This window comes from Melanaphis sacchari, unplaced genomic scaffold (genome assembly GCF_002803265.2).
Source record: "Melanaphis sacchari strain LSU unplaced genomic scaffold, SCAv2.0 Contig79_pilon_pilon, whole genome shotgun sequence".
Classification (NCBI taxonomy): domain Eukaryota; kingdom Metazoa; phylum Arthropoda; class Insecta; order Hemiptera; family Aphididae; genus Melanaphis; species Melanaphis sacchari.
In genome coordinates, this window is record NW_020271559.1 from 1,620,772 (window position 1) to 1,640,076 (window position 19,305).

The window sequence follows — 19,305 nt, forward strand, 5'->3', positions numbered from 1 at the left end:
AAGTTATTTTGATTACTTAAACGTTTCTAAGATTACCTCGTATAACTTTAGATATATAAAATCGTCAATCTATTTATAAACCTAAGCTTTAATGCTTTAATTTTTTGAAATTGATGGACAATTTATTATCGCTTATTGGCGTATCTAAGATCTAACCATTTTTATGTAGGTATTAATTCTGTTAGGTAGTCGTTGGTTATAGGCTTATAATATAGCTAGGTTGAAATTCGTAAACACTAAAATAACTTTTCTTAAAACGGTATATGATACTTAAGATACTTTGTAATAATAAAAAACGAATAATTGTAGATATTTAAAATTTTCACTAAAAACGAACATTTTAAGATTGTTTTTTAAAATTTATAAAATAAACAATTTTCATAGCTAGGATTAGCAATTTAATACACAATTTCTTTTAAGGAGTTCACATTGAAATCAAAGAATCTAATAAATATATAGGTAGGTAATCACGATTTTTCTACAGATATTTAAAATCCAAATTTAGACAAAATTTATGTATTTAAACAATGTAATTAACAATGTTAATTATTATTTATACTTCTAAATTATTATTTACAGAGATTTTTTATTTTATCATATTCTTTTAAGTTTAATAAAACTTAAACCACTTAAAAAATGAATTTGTCATGTAACTATGTAAGTAGAATTTTTTTTTTTTATTAAATAGGTTGAAAACGTATATAAAGAACCTTATATTAAATTTTAAATCTCGAATATAAAAATAAAAATTTTTATGAATTTGAACTACAAAATAATTTGAAAATTTTCGAGATTTCATAAATTTCATCAAAACTCTAAATTTAAATGCTTATGAATAAATATTATGACTACCTATAAATTTTTGAAATGTTTTAATTGGCTAATAAAAATCTTGTATCAAATTGTTAACTATTTCTATCAAGTGTTTTAAATATTTTATCAACATTTATATATATATATGAAAAAATAATTGAAAATTTCTATAAATAGCTTACAAATTATATTATTTATAGGAAATTATCATTTAAATATTTGGTAAAAGTATCTACGATTATAGTTTTTTAGTTAAAAAAAAAAACTAAATTAATTTTATCAAAAATTAGCATTACGTTGAAACTAGCATTTTCATTAATTTTTTTTATCTTTTTCGAAATAAATAAATAATGGGAATTTATATATATATATATTATACAATTTTCATCTCTTTAAAGTAAAAACTAGATCCACAGATATATGTATAAAATTTTTATATATCTGTGACTAGATCCAATTTTTTAACAATCCAAAATGTTACACAATTTCTTGTTACCGGCATAGAAAGATAAGATCCTATATTATCTATGGTTACCGGTTAATCATATTTCTAACCTAACAAAACAAAATAAAAAATTATATTATTTTATTTATTTTAATAATTTATAGTTTATACATTTGTGACTGGTGTGTTAAACTGTTAAAGTTGTAGATTAATAATTATTTACAATTGTGTTTAATTTGCGATGTCTTTAGGAGTTCCGGTTGAACTAGTTGAAGAAAAATTGCACACCGTGTATCCTTAATTCAGTAGTATAAGTTACATTAAATTATATAATAATATATTTATCATGTCATTATATAGATTTAAGATTAGCTCTCTGTGTCGCTATTACTCGCAAACCGCCGCTGTTGTTTCTAACAAGTCCCATCCTCATGGAAATACTGTTGATCAAAAGTTGCCTTCTTTTGCGAAAAGTTTATATGTAGGAAATTTTGTAAAAGCAGCATTTGCTATAAATACCAAAGAAGTCAACTTACCGAAATTGGATGAACTCTTCGGTGTTTGTGTGCCCAAAGAATTTGGAGGTTTAGAATTGTCTTCAGCTTCAGTTTCGGAAGCTTATAAGCGAATTAATTTTGCTGACTTACGAGAATATATTGCCCATGGTAGTGTTGTAAAGTGCATTAATACGACTGGAACAGATGAACAAAAAAGAAAGTTTTTACCTCAACTGGCTTCTGGTGAGTGTATTGCATCATTTTGTATTTATGAAAGCAAATATGGACATGATATTCAAAACACTGAAACTAAAGCCTCTCAAAAAAATGGGAAATGGGTGATAAATGGCTCAAAACAATGGGTAGTGAATGGAGAACGAGCCGATATGTTTTTAGTACTTGCTAAAACCATGGATGAATGCAATCGTCCAGAGAGTGAACAAAATTTTTTCACCGCCTTTTTAGTTAAGAAATCACAAAATAGTGGCATTAAAATTACTTCTGAAGGAAATCATTATAATGTGACTTTTAAAAATGTTGAAGCCGATTGTATATTAGGATCTGAAAATGAAGGCCATAACTGTTATACAATGTTGTTTAATGGTGATTTATTGGAATCATCTTCTGCTACATTAGGTGAAGTAAAAAGTATTGTTGAAAAAACTTCTAAAAATTTCCATTCCCATGATCGATCCAGTTTGATTAAACTAGGAAAGCTTAATAGTCATTTGTATACTATGGACTGTGTTCTGGAATTTACTAGTCTATTATTAGATACTTACAACCCTAAGAGTGACTATGAGTTGATTCTTGCTCGTTTGTTTGTTAGCGAAACAACACGTAGTTGTTTAAATTTGTTGAATGATTTGGGTCTATCCAAGAAGTCATTTAAATATATTGAAAACTCGTTATTATTTGAAGGTAAATCAAATTTATTACCGATTGTTGGTGCACTACTTGGCATTCAGTATGCTGGGCAGTTTATGGCAGAAGATGTGAAACAATTAAGAAATCCACTTATGTTTCCCAAGTATACATTAAGTCATATTATGAGAATTCAACGATCGTTGAAAAATAAACCAAAATTGAATCATTACATTGAGAAGCACTTACATCCGTCACTCAAGAAACAGGCATTGGATCTAGAATATTGTTTGAGTAGATTACAATTTGGTGTTCAGAATATGTTTATCAATCTTGGTCCAGACACTTGCTATTACCAAATGATACTCGAAAGGGTTAACAGTGTTGCTATGGATTTGTTTGCTTTAGCAGCTGTGTTACGTAGAGTATCGCAAAAACTTTATAATTCAAATACTCAACTATATCCTACAGAATTAGTTTTTGCCAATGTATTTTGCAACAGTATTCGTGAACAGTGCAATCAAAGAGTAAATGAAATACTAGATGCTCCACACAATGTTGTGGATCCACATTATAAAATTATTGGCCAAAATTGTTTTGTCGAGAAAAGTTATTTTTTTGAACATCCTTTGAAAAGAAATATTTTTTAATTTATTTATCATCAATTCTAATATAGTTATGTTTGTATAAAATTTAATTGATTGTATTATATGTTAATGTTACTATCTAATTATCTGTTAAAAAATTTTTTCCTAAATAATAAAATCTCAGAACTCTTAAATTTGATGCTGGAACTCCTCATCGAGCTAGAGCTATCTATCATGCTATTAGAGTAGAAAAAGAGCCAAATAAATCTGTTAAAAAAATTTGTGATATAGCAGATAAATTTGTAAATGTGTAAGTATTACAATTTAGTGATTTATACTCCTTACATTATAAACTTATAGGTAGTAAAAGACATTTTTTTTTTTCAGTAAACTGGAATCAACAGAACTTAAATCTTTGCGTGCAAGTTCTAATGGTTTATTAGATATATTTAAACTTTTATCTGAGGTAGTACAAAAATTTGAACTTGAAACTTCATCAGTTGACTATGATCACTTCTGAAACTCGTCAAAACACTCCATCGCCAACCGAAAGTCGAGCCAATTATGGGTTTGCCTTATACTTAGCTTCTAAGACTGCATTTGTTGTTTATTTAGCATGGGCATTTATACCGAGTCATTGGTTGGAATTTATTGGCCTAACATACCTACCACAGAAGTACTGGGCAATTGCCATACCTGTGTGGGTATGTTTTGTCATTGTGGTCATTGCTCTTTTATACCCAGCTATTAATATGCTACTTGTTCCACCTATGAATGATCCCCGAATATTAACAGATTCATATGCCCGAGAAACAATTAAAGAAGTTCGTCCTGGAGGTATACCAACAGTTTCTGACCTTAATCTTTCAGAAGTTTGTAAAACATTATATTTAGATTCTAAAAATATAAATTAAGTTATTATTTTTACTTATTTAAATTTTTATGAATTATGAACCATAAGATTTTTTGATTGTTTTAATAAATATATACATTGTATCAGTAAATATGTATTAAATTATTTTGGATGTAATAAAGATAAAAGTCTAGTGTTATCCTACTCAGTTTAACTTAAAAAATAACAAGATCTAATATAACAATACTAAATTTTGTAAAAAGTGACATAATGTTATTTTAAATCTGTTTCATTCACTAATATTACCTCTTAATTCTTGTATTAAATATAATTTATTTAAAATAGAATTAAATATCTTACGCTACTAAAAATATAATATGAAGAAAATTGTCCAATTATTTATGACTCAAAACCACTTATTTTTTAATTTTAAGCTTTTATCTATTATTTAATTGTATTAAGATATACACAGTGAATATAAAAATAGGAACAAACCTTTTATATTAGTTTAAGAATGGGAACAATAAAAAGGTTAATATGAATTAAATATTAATATGACCCTGTAAAATTAGATATTGATATTTTAAATATTAACAAACAAAAATCAACCAATTTTTAAAAATTAAATAGAATTAATCAACCAATTACTAATAACAGCTTCATGATTTTCTAACCATTTTATATTGTTAGATACAACTTCTAGTGCGGTTTTTCGACCGGCTTTTCCAGCTCCAGCTTCTGGATGTTTATCAAAAAATATTTTCATCTAAAAAAAAAAGTACATTTATGTATAATTATTAAGTATGTTAAAAAGTACATTATTCAGAATTAAGTTCTAATTAAAAATATAACATTTACTTCTTCAAGGCGTTCATGTGTATTGAAATTAGAACAAACTGAAGGAATAAGTCTTCCAAATGCCCGATCATTTAGAGAAAAACGATTAACCAAGTATTGCCATTCATCCCTAAAATAACATAAGTTTACATTAAATAACATTTTAAATTTCATTGTTAATTTTAATAAAATTAAATTATAAAAAATATACATAATTACCTTAAAAAGTTCCATACTAATTGGGCTCCAATAGGATTACGGCTTATCTGTGATAAAATTATGAAATAATCTTGGGAACGAACATAGCTCTCATTTTTTGCATATTGCAATAGTCTACAAAACAACAAAATATGTTTTATTCAATATCAATTAAATTTTAAATACACAATTTACCTAGTTAATATTGATGTTTCTTTTGAGGCAGTCAATGCAACCATTAGTTTGATTTTTTCCTGAGGTTCTTGTTCATTTAAGAATAATTTCCACAATCTATCCCATTCACTAGAATTACCTTGAGACATTCCTGAACAAAAAAATTTTATAATTGATTTAAATAGTAATAAATAATTTATTTAAAATTCTACTTACCATAGTAATAAACTGTATATCTAATATCTGGATTTGGTTGAACTTTATCATCCAAGAAACGTTTGAATAATTTATATACTGTTGTTTGATAGCTTGGTAAACCATATAAACATCCTAAATTGAGAATAACTCCTTGAAGTCTACGTTGCAAAAAGTTTCTGTCAGTTGAATCACTCCAAAAATCTTCTTTTATATTCCCCAATAATTTTTGTACATATTTCTTAAATAAACAATAAAGAATAATAATTGTGCCAAATTAGTAAAATTGTTAAATTTATGAAATCGACTATTTTCTTGAGATACAATAAATTAATGTTAAGATATGATGGATGGTGGATCAATGCATTATATTTCTATGATTGTTATTAGCTTTAAAAGATTGAAAGGTTTGAATAAGTTTATGGTATTATATAAAAATAGCAAAAATTAAGTGTAATATTTTTAAGATATAATTGTGTATAGAAAATTCAAAATAAAATTTTATAATAATATATTAGTGTAGCAGTATTAGTAATATCATTGATAATCAATGGTAATATCTTAGAAATTTGTAACTATAATATAATTTCAAATTTAGGTGATTTTTATAAATTTTATCAAGACTGTAAATAAGTATAAGAAAATTATGACAGTATGCTTTCTAAATTGTTTAGCTATTACCAAATGCCTATAACAGATCTTTACATAAAATTATAAAAATTTTTTGAAACTTTTGAAAAGTTTTTGGTGAAAAATATTTTTAGGTTTATAATATTGAATGTATAACTGATTTTAAAATTGTAGCAATCCTGTAGAAAACAGTAACATTATTGGATAACATTGCCAAAATTATGCATTTTGCAGAAAAATCATTTGTGTATTACATATTACATAAAATTGGAATAGGTTGATGTATTTTGTAATGGTGCTATTGATTTCATGAATTAAGCTTGACATAATTTATCTATTTTGTTGTATAATATTATAATACCATTGTAAATTTTAATTCAATATTCTTACTTCAAGATTCTTGTATGCTGCACGTTGATAAAAATTGTTCCTTAATGCATTTAAATTAGTAGCAGCTACATCCCAAGGAACATAATGATGTTCCAAAGATAAATATTTTGTCATGTTTAGTGCTATGCCATATGGTAAATAATTAGCATTTGCTAAGCTAAAGGCATCGTGAATGAGATTTGAACGGTCAGCAGCACTTAATACCTATAAATAGTACATTTCTTATACAATAGTACAATGATTATTAAAAAAATATTCAAAAACTTACATCAAAATTTTTTTCTAATAATTTATTGAGTAAACACCAATCATTTTCTGAATAGTTTATAATGTAATATCCAATTTGTCTATGATTTAGTTTTATCCATTCAGCGTCGGGTATATCTATGGTAACTTTTAAATAAGTAATTAATATCAATGTAAATATTTGTCACCTTCATAATACTAACTCGAATCTACATCTTTATTTAACCAAAACTTATGTACAGTTTTATTGATTGAAGTGGTATAAGTGATAGGTATTTCCCATTTGTAATTATATGGAGATGAGTTGTTTGAAGAAACAGTATTTGGGTTAGAGAAAAATCTTTGCTGCTTTAAGGTAAGTTTAGTTCCATTTCTTATTGCCGATACTACTGGGAACCCTGCTTGTCGTGTCCACGTATCCATAAGCTATTTTTATAAATCAAGTATTATAAATTTATACAAAATAATAACTACTCATTTTTCACCTTTTTAACATCAACTGTATTTTGAGTTGCTGTTTGTAATTCTGCCCATAAATCATCAGTTTCAGCATTGTTAAAAGCAAAACGTTTCAAATAAGCGCTTACTCCTATTCTAAATACTTCTTCACCCAACATACCTTCTAACATTCGTATTACAGAAGAACCCTAGGAAATTAAATAATATTATTAAAAAAAAAATGTAATACATTGGAACTAAATAAACTTACTTTATTATATGATATGACATCGAAAATTTCAGTTATTTGATCTGGATGAGAAACATCTTGCACTATAGCATGAGAACTAAGTTTATTGTCAAGATTTTGTACTGATTGAAGACTATGCATTAAAAACATTGTGTCCTAACAAAATAAATTAAAAATAACAAAGAATAATAGTTTTAAAAAACAAATAAATATATAAAATACATACAACATCCCAATCGGGGTGGACAACTTGTAATGCCTTAAATTCCATATAAGAAGCAAACCCTTCATTAAGCCATAAGTCATTCCACCACTTCATAGTAGCTGAAAAAATGTATTTAGGTATAATTATTCATGGTTTAGATATATTTATTTTTTATATATATATATTTATACACCGCTTTCGCCAAATCATTAAAGCTCTTTTTTATGTATCTAACTACTCATAAGATCTATTTAATCCATCTCATCCAAAATATTACCTTAACCTCTTATAGTTATTTCACTCCTATCTACAAAACTATCATAACTCCCTCATTACTAACCTATTAAATATTACTTTACCTGTTGATACCAGTAGACGACTAAAGTGTAATTGATGTCTTGAACTACTAGACGTTTTAAAAAAAAATCAACTAGACATGATAAACTAGCAATCATGGGTGGTCTCTTTACTCAAAACCTCTTCAACAATCATATAAATAAATTTATCATTTATGCTTATTGCAAATATTATTTATAGATTGTATAGCAAAAATATAAGTAACAAAAAAAAAAAATTACATACCAAGATTTCCAAACCACATGTGAGCCAGTTCATGAGCAACAGTTAAGGCTACTTGTGCTTTGTTAGTACTAGAACTAACGCCTTCTTTAAATAAAACACTAGTTTCACGAAATGTCACAAGACCCCAATGTTCCATGGCACCAGAAACAAAATCTGGGATTGCTATCAGATCTTAACAATTTAATAAATTATTATTATACAATCAATATATTTAAAATTCAATACTGCAAGTTTTTATAAGCACATACCTAATTTTGGTAATGGATATTGAATCCCAAAATAATTGACGTAAAAATTAATTGCCTTGAGACCTACATGTTGAGCATACTTCATATTTTCGGATTGACCATTTCTGGCATAAACTGTTAATGGAAATCCTTGATCTGCTTTAACAGATTCAAGTGATTGAAAATCGCATACAATGAAACAAGCCAAATATGTAGACATTGGGACAGTATTTGCAAAATGAACAGTAGTCAATCCATTTGTAGGTACATTCAACTCTTCAGACTAAAATATTATTATTATTATTATTCAACAGTATGAAATTTGAATTGATCTCTATTAATTGTTATATTGACCTCTTGGTTCATATTGGATAATGCTATGTAGTTATTACCAGATGGTCGAGTTAAACTTATTTTAAATTTTGATTTCATCTGAGGCTCATCAAAGCATGGAAATGCTAAACGTGCATAAGTTGGTTCAAATTTTGAAGTAGCAATATAGTGTAGTTCATGACTTTTTGAATCTGTATAAACACTTCGATAAAATCCAACTATTTTATTTAATAAACTACCTTCAAATGATATATGTAATTTGTATTCTCCAGCATTTAGTTCTTCATTAGGTACTATAACTAAAAATTCATGTTCTGGATATAAAATTGCTGTTATAGAACTGGAATTTAGTTTAGTTTCTTTGATATTCAATCCTTTTGAATGTAGTTTAATATAACTTTGAGTAGTGTCCAATATTATTGAAATATCAACAGTACCAACAAATGAACCTTGTTCAAGATTTGGGAACAGATTAATAAAGTACTGCTGAGGGAGAACATGCTGGGATAAACGATGTGTAGATGCCCATGGTTTATCTTCCATTATACTCTGAACAAAAAAATTAACAATATGCTTTAAGAATAATAAAATAAGATTATACGAGTACAGTAATAAGTCATCAATCTTATTTTTTTTGTTGCACATTAATTTATACACTAAGTACCCATATAATATAGTATAGGTAATTATAATTGTATGTATTAAAAAATAAATAAATGTGGGCGGTTAATTCAAAACTTACTGCCATGTTTTACAAATCTTGTAGTGAAAATAAAAAAGTACTAGGTATATCAATTGTTAACTGTTTTTATACTATATACAGTAATTAACGTGTGTAAACCAAAATCTAAATTCTTAAGCACAAGACAGGATTTTTCAACTTTGAAAAGTTGAATAATTCTTAATATCTATGACTGAAGGAATTGTACAATCACCTACTCGAACAACTAAAAACTAACAAAACAAATTAACATTATATTGCTATGTAGATTATAGAACTTCAGGGCGTTACTTACACAATAGACATTAGACAATCACTATAAAACTTATCTTTATAAAGTTTTGATATCATATCAAATATTAATTTAAGACCATAGTATGTTATACCACTGATAATTATATATAAATCTGTGGTTTATACTTTATATAATATATTATTATTATATTATAAGATAATATAATATCAGCTCTTATTTCTTAAGTTTGCAGTTTACTATACTTATAAAATATACGATTATAAATAATATATTGTTGAGTAGTTTAACTATATATAAATAACGGTAAGTAATTAGTATAGAATAAATTACTTTTTATCGTAAAATAAGATAGTATAATCTCTTAGTTCTTACAAGAACAGTGGACCTTTTCGTCAGTTTAAAAAAATAAAAATGGTATTAGCCATTAGGTACATCTCAAAAAGTGTGAAAATAAAATATAAAACTCTTTTAAATGTTTTTTTCGATTTTGATGATATTTAAAAATATTAAATACATATTGGCTGTTTGAGAAATTTTAAATAACATATTTTAGTAAACAGAATAATTATTATTTAAGTCTTTATAATATAAATAGGTAAATTAAAAATGAAAAACTATAGATTTGAAAATTTCAATTGGTGTATATTTTTTTATTTACATTTTATAATAACCATATAATATTCAAAATATTTTGGTTTTTTGTGCTATTTAAAAAATATTTGATTTTTTTCAGTTTATTTTGATAAAATGTTTTTTTTTAGTAAACAACTTTAAAATTATTTACATGGTTCATAATAATTTGTTTTTACAGCAACAAAATTACATAAAAATAAGTTATCAGATTTTCAAATTATTTTTTATTTATTTAATTTAATTGATTTTTAAACATAATTACAAGTATGAAAAAATCTTAACTATAAGATTAATATTTAAAAAAAAAGTAATGGCATTTTTTATTTATTTTTAATCTGTCATTTATTTAATAAAAGCTTATAGATATAGGAGCTTACATTACCTAATTAAGGAATTTTAAAAATTAATACTATCCACCTATAGAGAGTAGTGTTTGATAACAATTGAACTTGAGATGACCAGAAAAAATCCAAAAACAACTATATAATTTATTTTATTTCGGATATTCGATTATGTAGTAGTTGATATGGCCGTGAATAGTATACCTTACCATAATCAAATTTTGGGTAACGAAAGAACGGAGGAAAAAGCACGTGAGAAATCACATTATCGGTTGTTCTTATTTTAACGAACCAACTTTATCTTGCTGCTCCACGTTAAAGTGAAAATCAGCGTATTTCCATACTCCAAAAAAAATATTGCACATTAGCAACAGCTATTGATTCAAGGAGTTTGAATAAAACTTAAAATTACATAATATACACAAATACACATAATATACATAATGATCATCTTCGACTGGCATCTCAAGAAAATTAAAAATCTCCATCCACAAAAAGGAGAAACGGTCATATATTGCTAACCCACCAATACTTCATGATTAGGGGATCCCTATTCTTAGGTTAGATATAGCACTATTATCAGTTGCAGTACCTTTTACACTCTAATGAGAAATACGTTATAACCGAATAGCCGATCAATAAGAGACAAGAAACGAAAATTTCTATTATTCTATCAAAATAAAATAAATAGCCTAATTGTCTAATAAAATTACTCCATATGTCCATATCTAATTCAAGAACACCTACTGCAATTTAATTGTGTTGAGAATAATGAAATTAACTATAACCTTATAAATTATAAATACCTATGTATAAGGGTTATTAACTCTTAGACTAAATATATATTTTATATTCCATGTATTTTGTCATGATGGGTAAATATTAATATTGTATGATTTATTGATATGTTATATTGTTATATGTATCAGGTATGAGTATACTATTGTCTATTACATATATATGCGTACTATATGTAATATTATTATATGTTCATATAGAGTATAGACTATAGTTAGATCCACAGTCGATACCGTCTAACCTAATCAGCTAATCGGATTATGGGTCTAAGAGTTTGATTTAACTTCGGGTTGTTAATTTTTTACATTTTATTTGTAGAAAAAAAATCGGTTTAATGTTTTAAGTTTAGTTAGGTATTTTTCCCACTGCGAAACTGTCCATTTATATCGTCTTAAACCGTTGTAATATTGTGTGATTGATTTAATTACCTACTTCTAATCTTTGATTGCACTTAACTAATATCTAGTTAATACCTACGACTCATCTACTAATATTATTAATTTGGTAGTTTTCACTTCAAACTTATAATTAATGTACTGTAGGTATACTATACTCGTATAGTATTAAATTATCATCTTAAGCAGTTGTTAAAATATTATGAGTAAATATTCTATGTGACATTATCTTTATGACCTAATAATATAATAATATTAGGTAAATAAAGACATAAATATATAACGTATAGTGATATAGTCAATAGTAAAATGTTGGTAATTCGCTCAGCTACCCATGAAAACTGAATATTACAATAAATTATAATAGTTACAATTTATATATTAGGTACAATTGAATTAAAAAAAAAAAAAATGTGGCTATTTGATGGTTGCACAAAATTCATATGATTTAAACCTTTAAATCTTTACATTGTATTTTAGTTTGTTACCATTATTGATTATTTATATTGTTACTCGTAACTCGTAAGCCGTATAAAGAATACGTACAATGAGTAAAGTGGTGGATTAAAATTGCGTCAAACCATGAATGGTTTAATATATAACTCGTCAATAATAAATAGAATAGAATGTTTAGAGTTAAATTGCACAGATATTCATAATTCTCTTTGCTGTCATTCAAAACATCATGAAAGGTATACAAGGTATGAAAGGTATATATTTATTATTATCATTAACTTGTCTATAGTATGTATATGTAATATTATAATAGGTTATAGGGACATTAGTGTTTATAAAGTTATAAAGTTATAGGTAACTTATAATATTTATAAATTATGTGAATATAGGTATTCCTAACCACCTCATTATTTTTAACTATAAGAAAACCTATTATATGTGTGTATGTGTATTAAGCAGGTATAATATTATCATTTACTTAACGATAAACATTAAAAACACCCACCCACACGTAATAGTAATGTATTTTTATATTCAAACTTTTTGAAGAGTTTATATTGATTAATAAAAAATATTGTACTTTGATTTATTTTAACTTCTGACATTAGTTATAAGTATTAAGTAATATAGATAGGTATTAGTACTTATTTTCTTAGCTTGAATCTTGTGGATACTGAATACGAATACATTTGTTATTTATAAAATTTCAAACTCTTCCGATAGCATGTAATACTTGCATAGCTGCAGCCTATTAATCATGAATGAAAACTATATATAATTAATCTTAATTCAAAAATGTCTAATGGATTTGGTTGTATTTTTTTATTAAACTTTATCGGAATTTTATATTGATACTGTTCTGTTACAATAAACATAAAATAAAATCTTCCTAAAATTTCATCAGTGCATCGTAGTCCATTAATTTTAATAGTGACTAGGACCTGGGACCAGTATAAGGCCTTGAACATACCTGATTGGTTACTAATTAGTCGGTTAGTGGTTATACTCTATAAATATATATTTTAGGTCTACTCTGTGATATAATTAGAGATTTATTTATCCTCACAGTTCACAATTCACAATAAAGACCATTTATAAAGTAATTTATTTTTCATTGGAATAAAGATTCATCTATTTGGATAACCCTCTCTTTCTCTTATTTTTATTTGTATCTATTATTTTTTTCTTCCAATTTTGTGATCATAAGTAAGTATTTAATAAATTTTACAATTTAAAAATGGCTGAAGCTATAATGTTCAAAAAAGGTGGGCAGGTAAGTAGGTAGGCATATAGTTTGAGTGCCTACCTATATCTAATTTTATACTGATAGTAATTAATTATCTAATAATTTTCTAGGTAATATAAGTATAATTATATATATAAAATAAAAAAAATATTATAATAAACAGTAACTATCATATTCAAATATAATTTTTCAGAAAAGCAATTTTTTTATTATTTGTATTTTGTACATTTCTTTTGATTTGGTTAGTGCGAACACTGCACATTGGTGTACAAAGATTACAATATACGAAAACGAGCATTTAAACAGTACGAAAAATTTGATAATTTAAAAAAATTGCTCCATATTTCCTATAGTAATATATGATATGCTAACTTTTTTCGGTGCCTCCATACATAACGTTCTGAATCAACAAATTTTAACAATTATATAATTATCACATATCCGTATAAAATGCTTAATAATCGTTTATATTTTTCATATATTATTCCATTCACTTACCGAGTTGTAGTTGGCCATTAAATAACTAGCTGATGTAATTTCCGGAAGCTTTTCGTCTTCTGGAATCCTTTCCAATTCCATTGTTTGATTGATCATAATTGTTATGATTGTTACAATGGGAACGGCCGCCAAAACAAGTAGAAACATCCATTTTATTACCGGTATCATATTTGATCCAATAAAATTAGCTATCTATATTATTGTTTGTCAAGATGATGAATATTTAATTATATGATATAATATGTAAGCATGCATTTTAATGGAAAGCTTAAACCATACGAAATAGTGTACCTATATTTTTATTATATCCACCAATAAGTGCTACAAAAATGCGAGTTTACCATACTATACTATAAACCTTTATACCATCTATATTACACCTTTGTAAATACCCTAATATGACGTGATGGTTTTATTACTTAAATTTCCTTAGGTTTGATCAAAATAAGTAAAAATGTCAAGTATTTTCGTTTATTTATATTATGTTAATCCACTATAATAAACCTACCTGCTTTTTTGTCTATAATTGAAGTTAAATTTAAATTGTTATATACTCAATAAAAAAATATATATAATGTATAAACCAAGCTACTATTCCTAATACATATCTGTGTACCTATAATTCAAAATTCAAAATCAATACTTTGTCAATTTTATGTTAATAAAGTCTTATTATTAGAAAAAATGTTAAATTACTAGTATAAGTTATATAGTTACTTATAGTTATATAGTATTTGGTAAGTGCCCAGGAAATTTTTATTTTTTTGTGACAATGATTTACCAACAAGTTTGCAATATTTTTTATCAAAATTTTAATATAAGCATATGATTTGATTTAATCATCAACTCTTATAACGTGATATTATTTTATAATAAATCAAATATTATTTTTAATTGCGTGAAATTTATAGATTGAAAATTGATGCGATACTGCGATATCATTGAGCAATGACTAATGAGTATTAATAATTGTTAAGATTACAAAGTGGCAAGTGCTTATTAACCCAAAATTCAAGTTTTATTATCTTTAGACTATATTTGAGCAAGAAAAATGTATTCCTTTAATGTAATAATTCATTAGTACAATTATTAATAATATGTTTATATTCAAAACATTAGGTTTACAGAACTCGCCAATGGTATCAACGTCAGTTTTAGTAAATTATTATAGATATGAAAAAGAATTTATATACTTACATGTGTATTTACATACTAGATACTAAGTATACATATTTTTTTAAATTACAATTATCTAATCAGATTAAAATTATAGACAGACTTTAATTTATTGTGTCCGAGCAAAATAAATAACTATTTATAAATATAATTAAATTATTGGTTAAAAACGTACTTTGTAAATCTCCGAATCTGCAGTGTTGTGAGTGTAATTTTGCAGACGGTAATACGCGTAAGATAAAATAAAAATGATCTAACTGTCTGTTATAAAGTGATTAATTATTTGCAACCTACTAAGAACGTATGTAGAGAGTGAGACTCAATAAGTTAACTTATTGATGTAATTCAAGAAAGTGAAACTAATTTTGAATCAATTTATTATTTAACCTTATTTGCTGGTCATGGTCAAATTTAAAAATTCCAACCATATTGTATACAAACGATTATAAAATATTATTTCAAGATAATTATTCTTAAATCATTTAAAAATTATTATCACTGATCCTATAGTAATAACTACTAATATTTAATTCGGATTATTTAAAAGGTATTATATAGGTACCTAGTATACATAATGTATATAAATATAAAATACGACGCTGTTATGGTTTATAGGATCACACGCACACACACCCAATATTATATTTAAAGTACATAAATAAGTTTCTTTTTAAATTTATTACTTATATAATATGTTTGATAATGTAGTACATTTATAAAATTAAATAAATAAAATCGTTATTAGTGTTATTACTTTAATTTAATAAAACGAAACTTTGATAATTTTTATTGTAGATATAATAATATTCGTAGATATAAATATCATAGGCATACAATACAATATAATTAAAAATAATAAAATTGTTTTTTTGTATGGGATAATTTAGCTTCTGTAAACAATTGTTGTGTTTTAATTGATGAAGTATATTAATGAATGATTCACGAAGCATGCATAGTGCACACTCGTCATTTTTCCTTTAATAAGAAATTTATTCAAATTTTAATTTATGGAGTTTTTAAGTATACTTAAGATACTCATAGTTAAAAATTCTTGGATTTTGTTATACCATTTAAAGAGTAATAAAGAGTGATATGTAATGACCCAAATTTATATTTTTGAGATGAAAACTAACCTTTTTTGCTATAAATTATTAAGTTGATAATTTTTTTTTGAAATGTTGATGTATTTAATTCGAAATTAAAAAGAGTTGATTTTGAGTCTTTTGTAACTTTATGAACTAATAAGTCCTTAGTTATAATAAGTTTGGAGGATAAAGTCAGGGCTATATGGTATGAAAATTATAGTATTTACTATTTAATATTAAATTATCAACATTTTATAATTTGTAAAAAATATCTTAGTATGACGAATAGCCACCAAGGGCATCTATAAAAATTTATACCTAATACAAAATTTGCTGTAACTTCTAAATTATTTGTTTTCGCACATATTGTTTACATCGTCTTCTCATCTAAAGAACTGTCGTACACGTGCGATCAAACAAAAGTGAAGTACTTAAAGTGTAATAAAATATTTTATATTGATTTCTGTTTTATGTCTTTAATAATAATTGTAATCATAAATTTTCATATGAAAAAAAAAATAAAAATAAAATAACAAATTAAAATTAATTTTTGTCATCAGTTGCAGAAAGCGTGGTGAGCGGTTTCATTATTTTTTACCTAAATTTGGCATCTAAGGCATTTATTTCAGTCATCTTCTTAAAGACACTACTGCGTTTATGCAATTTTCCATTTGTGTTTTGTTGGGTTTGGTTTAGCAACCAACCGTAACCCAAATACCATGCCACATGTCAGATTGATAATTTAGATTGTGATAAGAAATTGCAGTAATATACGAATTCTGGATAGAAAATTTTAACAAAATATAGGTTTGCTTTAGGTTTGTTAGTTGCTGGGTTTGGTCCGTGACGTCATATTTACCTCGTCGTTACTCGTTCGAGTCCATTATCGCGATAGATATAATTGCTTATCTCACATTTGTCGAATCACCGAACAACATTATTGGTCGAATACACGTCGAGTAATTGTTTTTTACTCCATGATATACTGTTTTTTAGCGAATTGTAGAATCAGTATACCCAGTTATTCGTACCACGGTCCACGGGGCATGATGATATGTTGATGTTTGATCATTAAAAATTGTAGTGTGTACACATTTTTTCTAAGTGTATAAAGTAAATTGTAATTGGTAAAGACTAAAGGTTTTTCAATTTATTCTGCTAGAACTTTATTACTGATTTAATTTTACGTTTAAGGTACGAAATACTTGGCTCGACTTATTGAATAAATACATTTTTTTTGAGTATCTAATTAATATATTTTTTAGTTTGCGCAAATACACTGCCAAAATGGTGCTGTTGGCTTCAGCCGTTTGCACCAAAACGGGAAAAACTATAGTTTCACGACAGTTTGTTGAAATGACTAAAGCGCGGATTGAAGGTTTACTGGCGGCGTTTCCTAAGCTAATGTCGACAGAAAAACGTCATATTCAACATACGTTTGTTGAGACAGATTCTGTACGATATGTATATCAACCATTGGAAAAATTATACATGTTATTAATCACTACAAAGACTAGTAACATATTAGAAGATTTGGAAACATTAAGATTATTTTCAAAAGTAGTTTTGGACTGTTGCAAGTAAATATTTGAAAACTTTATTTAAAAATGTATTTTATATTAATAATTATGTAAATAATTGTTGTTCTAGGTTAGTCGATGAGAGTGAGGTATCAAAAAAATCTTTTGATTTAATATTTGCTTTTGATGAAATTGTTGCTCTTGGTTATAGAGAGAGTGTTAATTTAGCGCAAGTAAGAACATTTGTTGAAATGGATTCTCATGAAGAGAAAATGTATCAAGCAGTACGTCAATCACAAGAGCGCGATGCTAAGGTTAAAATGCGTGAGAAAGCAAAAGAATTACAACGTCAAAGAATTGATGCTGTCAAAAAGGGAGTTCGTATGCCAACATCATCAAGCTCTTATATGTCGATGACACCAGTTGCAGATTCAATTTATGAAATAAAAGTATCCAAGCCTGAGACACCAAAATACACATCAAGCAATAAAGCTTTGAAATTAGGAGCTAAATCGAAAGATGTTGATTTGTTTGTTGATCAATTGAAATCAGAAGGTGAAAAAGTTGTTACTAACAAGACATCAACTATTTCATCAACTTCTTCAACTGTTCAAAAAGACGTTCATATTAAAAAAGAAGAACGTTTAATTGCTATTGTTGGTCGTGATGGAGGTGTTCGCAATTTTGAATTACATGGATTGATATCATTAAGAATTTCAAATGAAATTTATCAAAAAATTGTTTTACAGTTTAATTTTGAATCTGGAAATATTCCATTGCAAACTCATCCTAATATTGATAAGGAACTTTTCAAGACTAACCGTTTAATAGGTTTAAAAAATCCAACAAAACCATTTCCATTAGACTCAGAAGTAGGATTATTAAAATGGACTCTTCAGTCACAAGAAGAATCAGCTATACCACTTTCAATTAATTGTTGGCCTAGTGAAAATGGTTATGGTGGTTGTGATGTAAATATTGAGTATAATTTGGAACATGCTGACCTCGAGTTGAATAATGTTACTGTTACAGTACCATTGCCATTTGGTAATGCTCCTGTTATTCAAGAGTGCAGTGGAGTTTATAGTTATGAGCCTAAAAAAAATGTTTTAATATGGTCAGTGGCTGTAGTTGATTCGTCTAATCCAACAGGATCTATTGAATTTGAAGCACCCAAATCGATTGCCTCTGATTTTTTCCCAATTAAGGTTGATTTCATGTCTAAATCATCTTACAATAAAATTAAGCCAATGGAAATTAGACTTGTTGATGATAACACACCTGTAAAGTTTACTTCTGAGACATCTTTATACACAGGAAATTATGAAATAGTTTAAACATTATGAATATATCTTTTATGAACACTTATTAGTTATTTTATTATTATTAAAAATTCTTATATATTATACATAAACA

At 26.1% G+C, this 19,305-nt stretch overlaps 4 protein-coding genes across 5 annotated transcripts; 3 read left to right on the forward strand and 1 right to left on the reverse strand.

Annotated features, from left to right (window-relative positions):
* The first annotated feature begins 1,399 nt into the window (after positions 1-1,399).
* Positions 1,400-4,157, forward strand: LOC112601560 (phosphatidylinositol N-acetylglucosaminyltransferase subunit P). Of its 2 annotated transcripts, XM_025349250.1 has the most exons (3): positions 1,400-1,549; positions 3,391-3,516; positions 3,594-4,157. In XM_025349250.1, exon 3 carries the CDS (start codon positions 3,713-3,715, stop codon positions 4,118-4,120), a length of 408 nt encoding a protein of 135 aa, XP_025205035.1. In that variant the 5' UTR covers positions 1,400-1,549; positions 3,391-3,516; positions 3,594-3,712; the 3' UTR covers positions 4,121-4,157. The 2 variants fall into 2 exon arrangements, with proteins under 2 accessions (XP_025205035.1, XP_025205036.1); XM_025349251.1 differs by lacking the exon at positions 1,400-1,549 and having other exon boundaries at positions 3,312-3,516.
* Positions 1,556-3,269, forward strand: LOC112601559 (acyl-CoA dehydrogenase family member 9, mitochondrial-like). The gene has a single exon (XM_025349249.1). It carries the CDS (start codon positions 1,605-1,607, stop codon positions 3,267-3,269), a length of 1,665 nt encoding a protein of 554 aa, XP_025205034.1. The 5' UTR covers positions 1,556-1,604.
* A 369-nt stretch (positions 4,158-4,526) lies between the features above and the next one.
* On the reverse strand, positions 4,527-15,592 carry LOC112601561 (glutamyl aminopeptidase-like). The gene is made up of 16 exons (XM_025349252.1): positions 15,460-15,592; positions 14,109-14,300; positions 8,786-9,313; positions 8,453-8,714; positions 8,205-8,375; positions 7,644-7,741; positions 7,439-7,573; positions 7,215-7,376; positions 6,933-7,155; positions 6,752-6,876; positions 6,484-6,687; positions 5,485-5,704; positions 5,290-5,419; positions 5,116-5,229; positions 4,918-5,026; positions 4,527-4,825 (listed from the first exon to the last, which is right to left on the reverse strand). Exons 2-16 carry the CDS (start codon positions 14,274-14,276, stop codon positions 4,682-4,684), a joined length of 2,793 nt encoding a protein of 930 aa, XP_025205037.1. The 5' UTR covers positions 14,277-14,300; positions 15,460-15,592; the 3' UTR covers positions 4,527-4,681.
* A 1,927-nt stretch (positions 15,593-17,519) lies between these two features.
* LOC112601526 (coatomer subunit delta) lies at positions 17,520-19,257 on the forward strand. Its single transcript, XM_025349196.1, has 3 exons — positions 17,520-17,563; positions 17,635-17,949; positions 18,020-19,257. The coding sequence occupies exons 2-3, from the start codon at positions 17,657-17,659 to the stop codon at positions 19,224-19,226; spliced, it is 1,500 nt and encodes a 499-aa protein (XP_025204981.1). The 5' UTR covers positions 17,520-17,563; positions 17,635-17,656; the 3' UTR covers positions 19,227-19,257.
* The last annotated feature ends 48 nt before the right edge of the window (positions 19,258-19,305 follow it).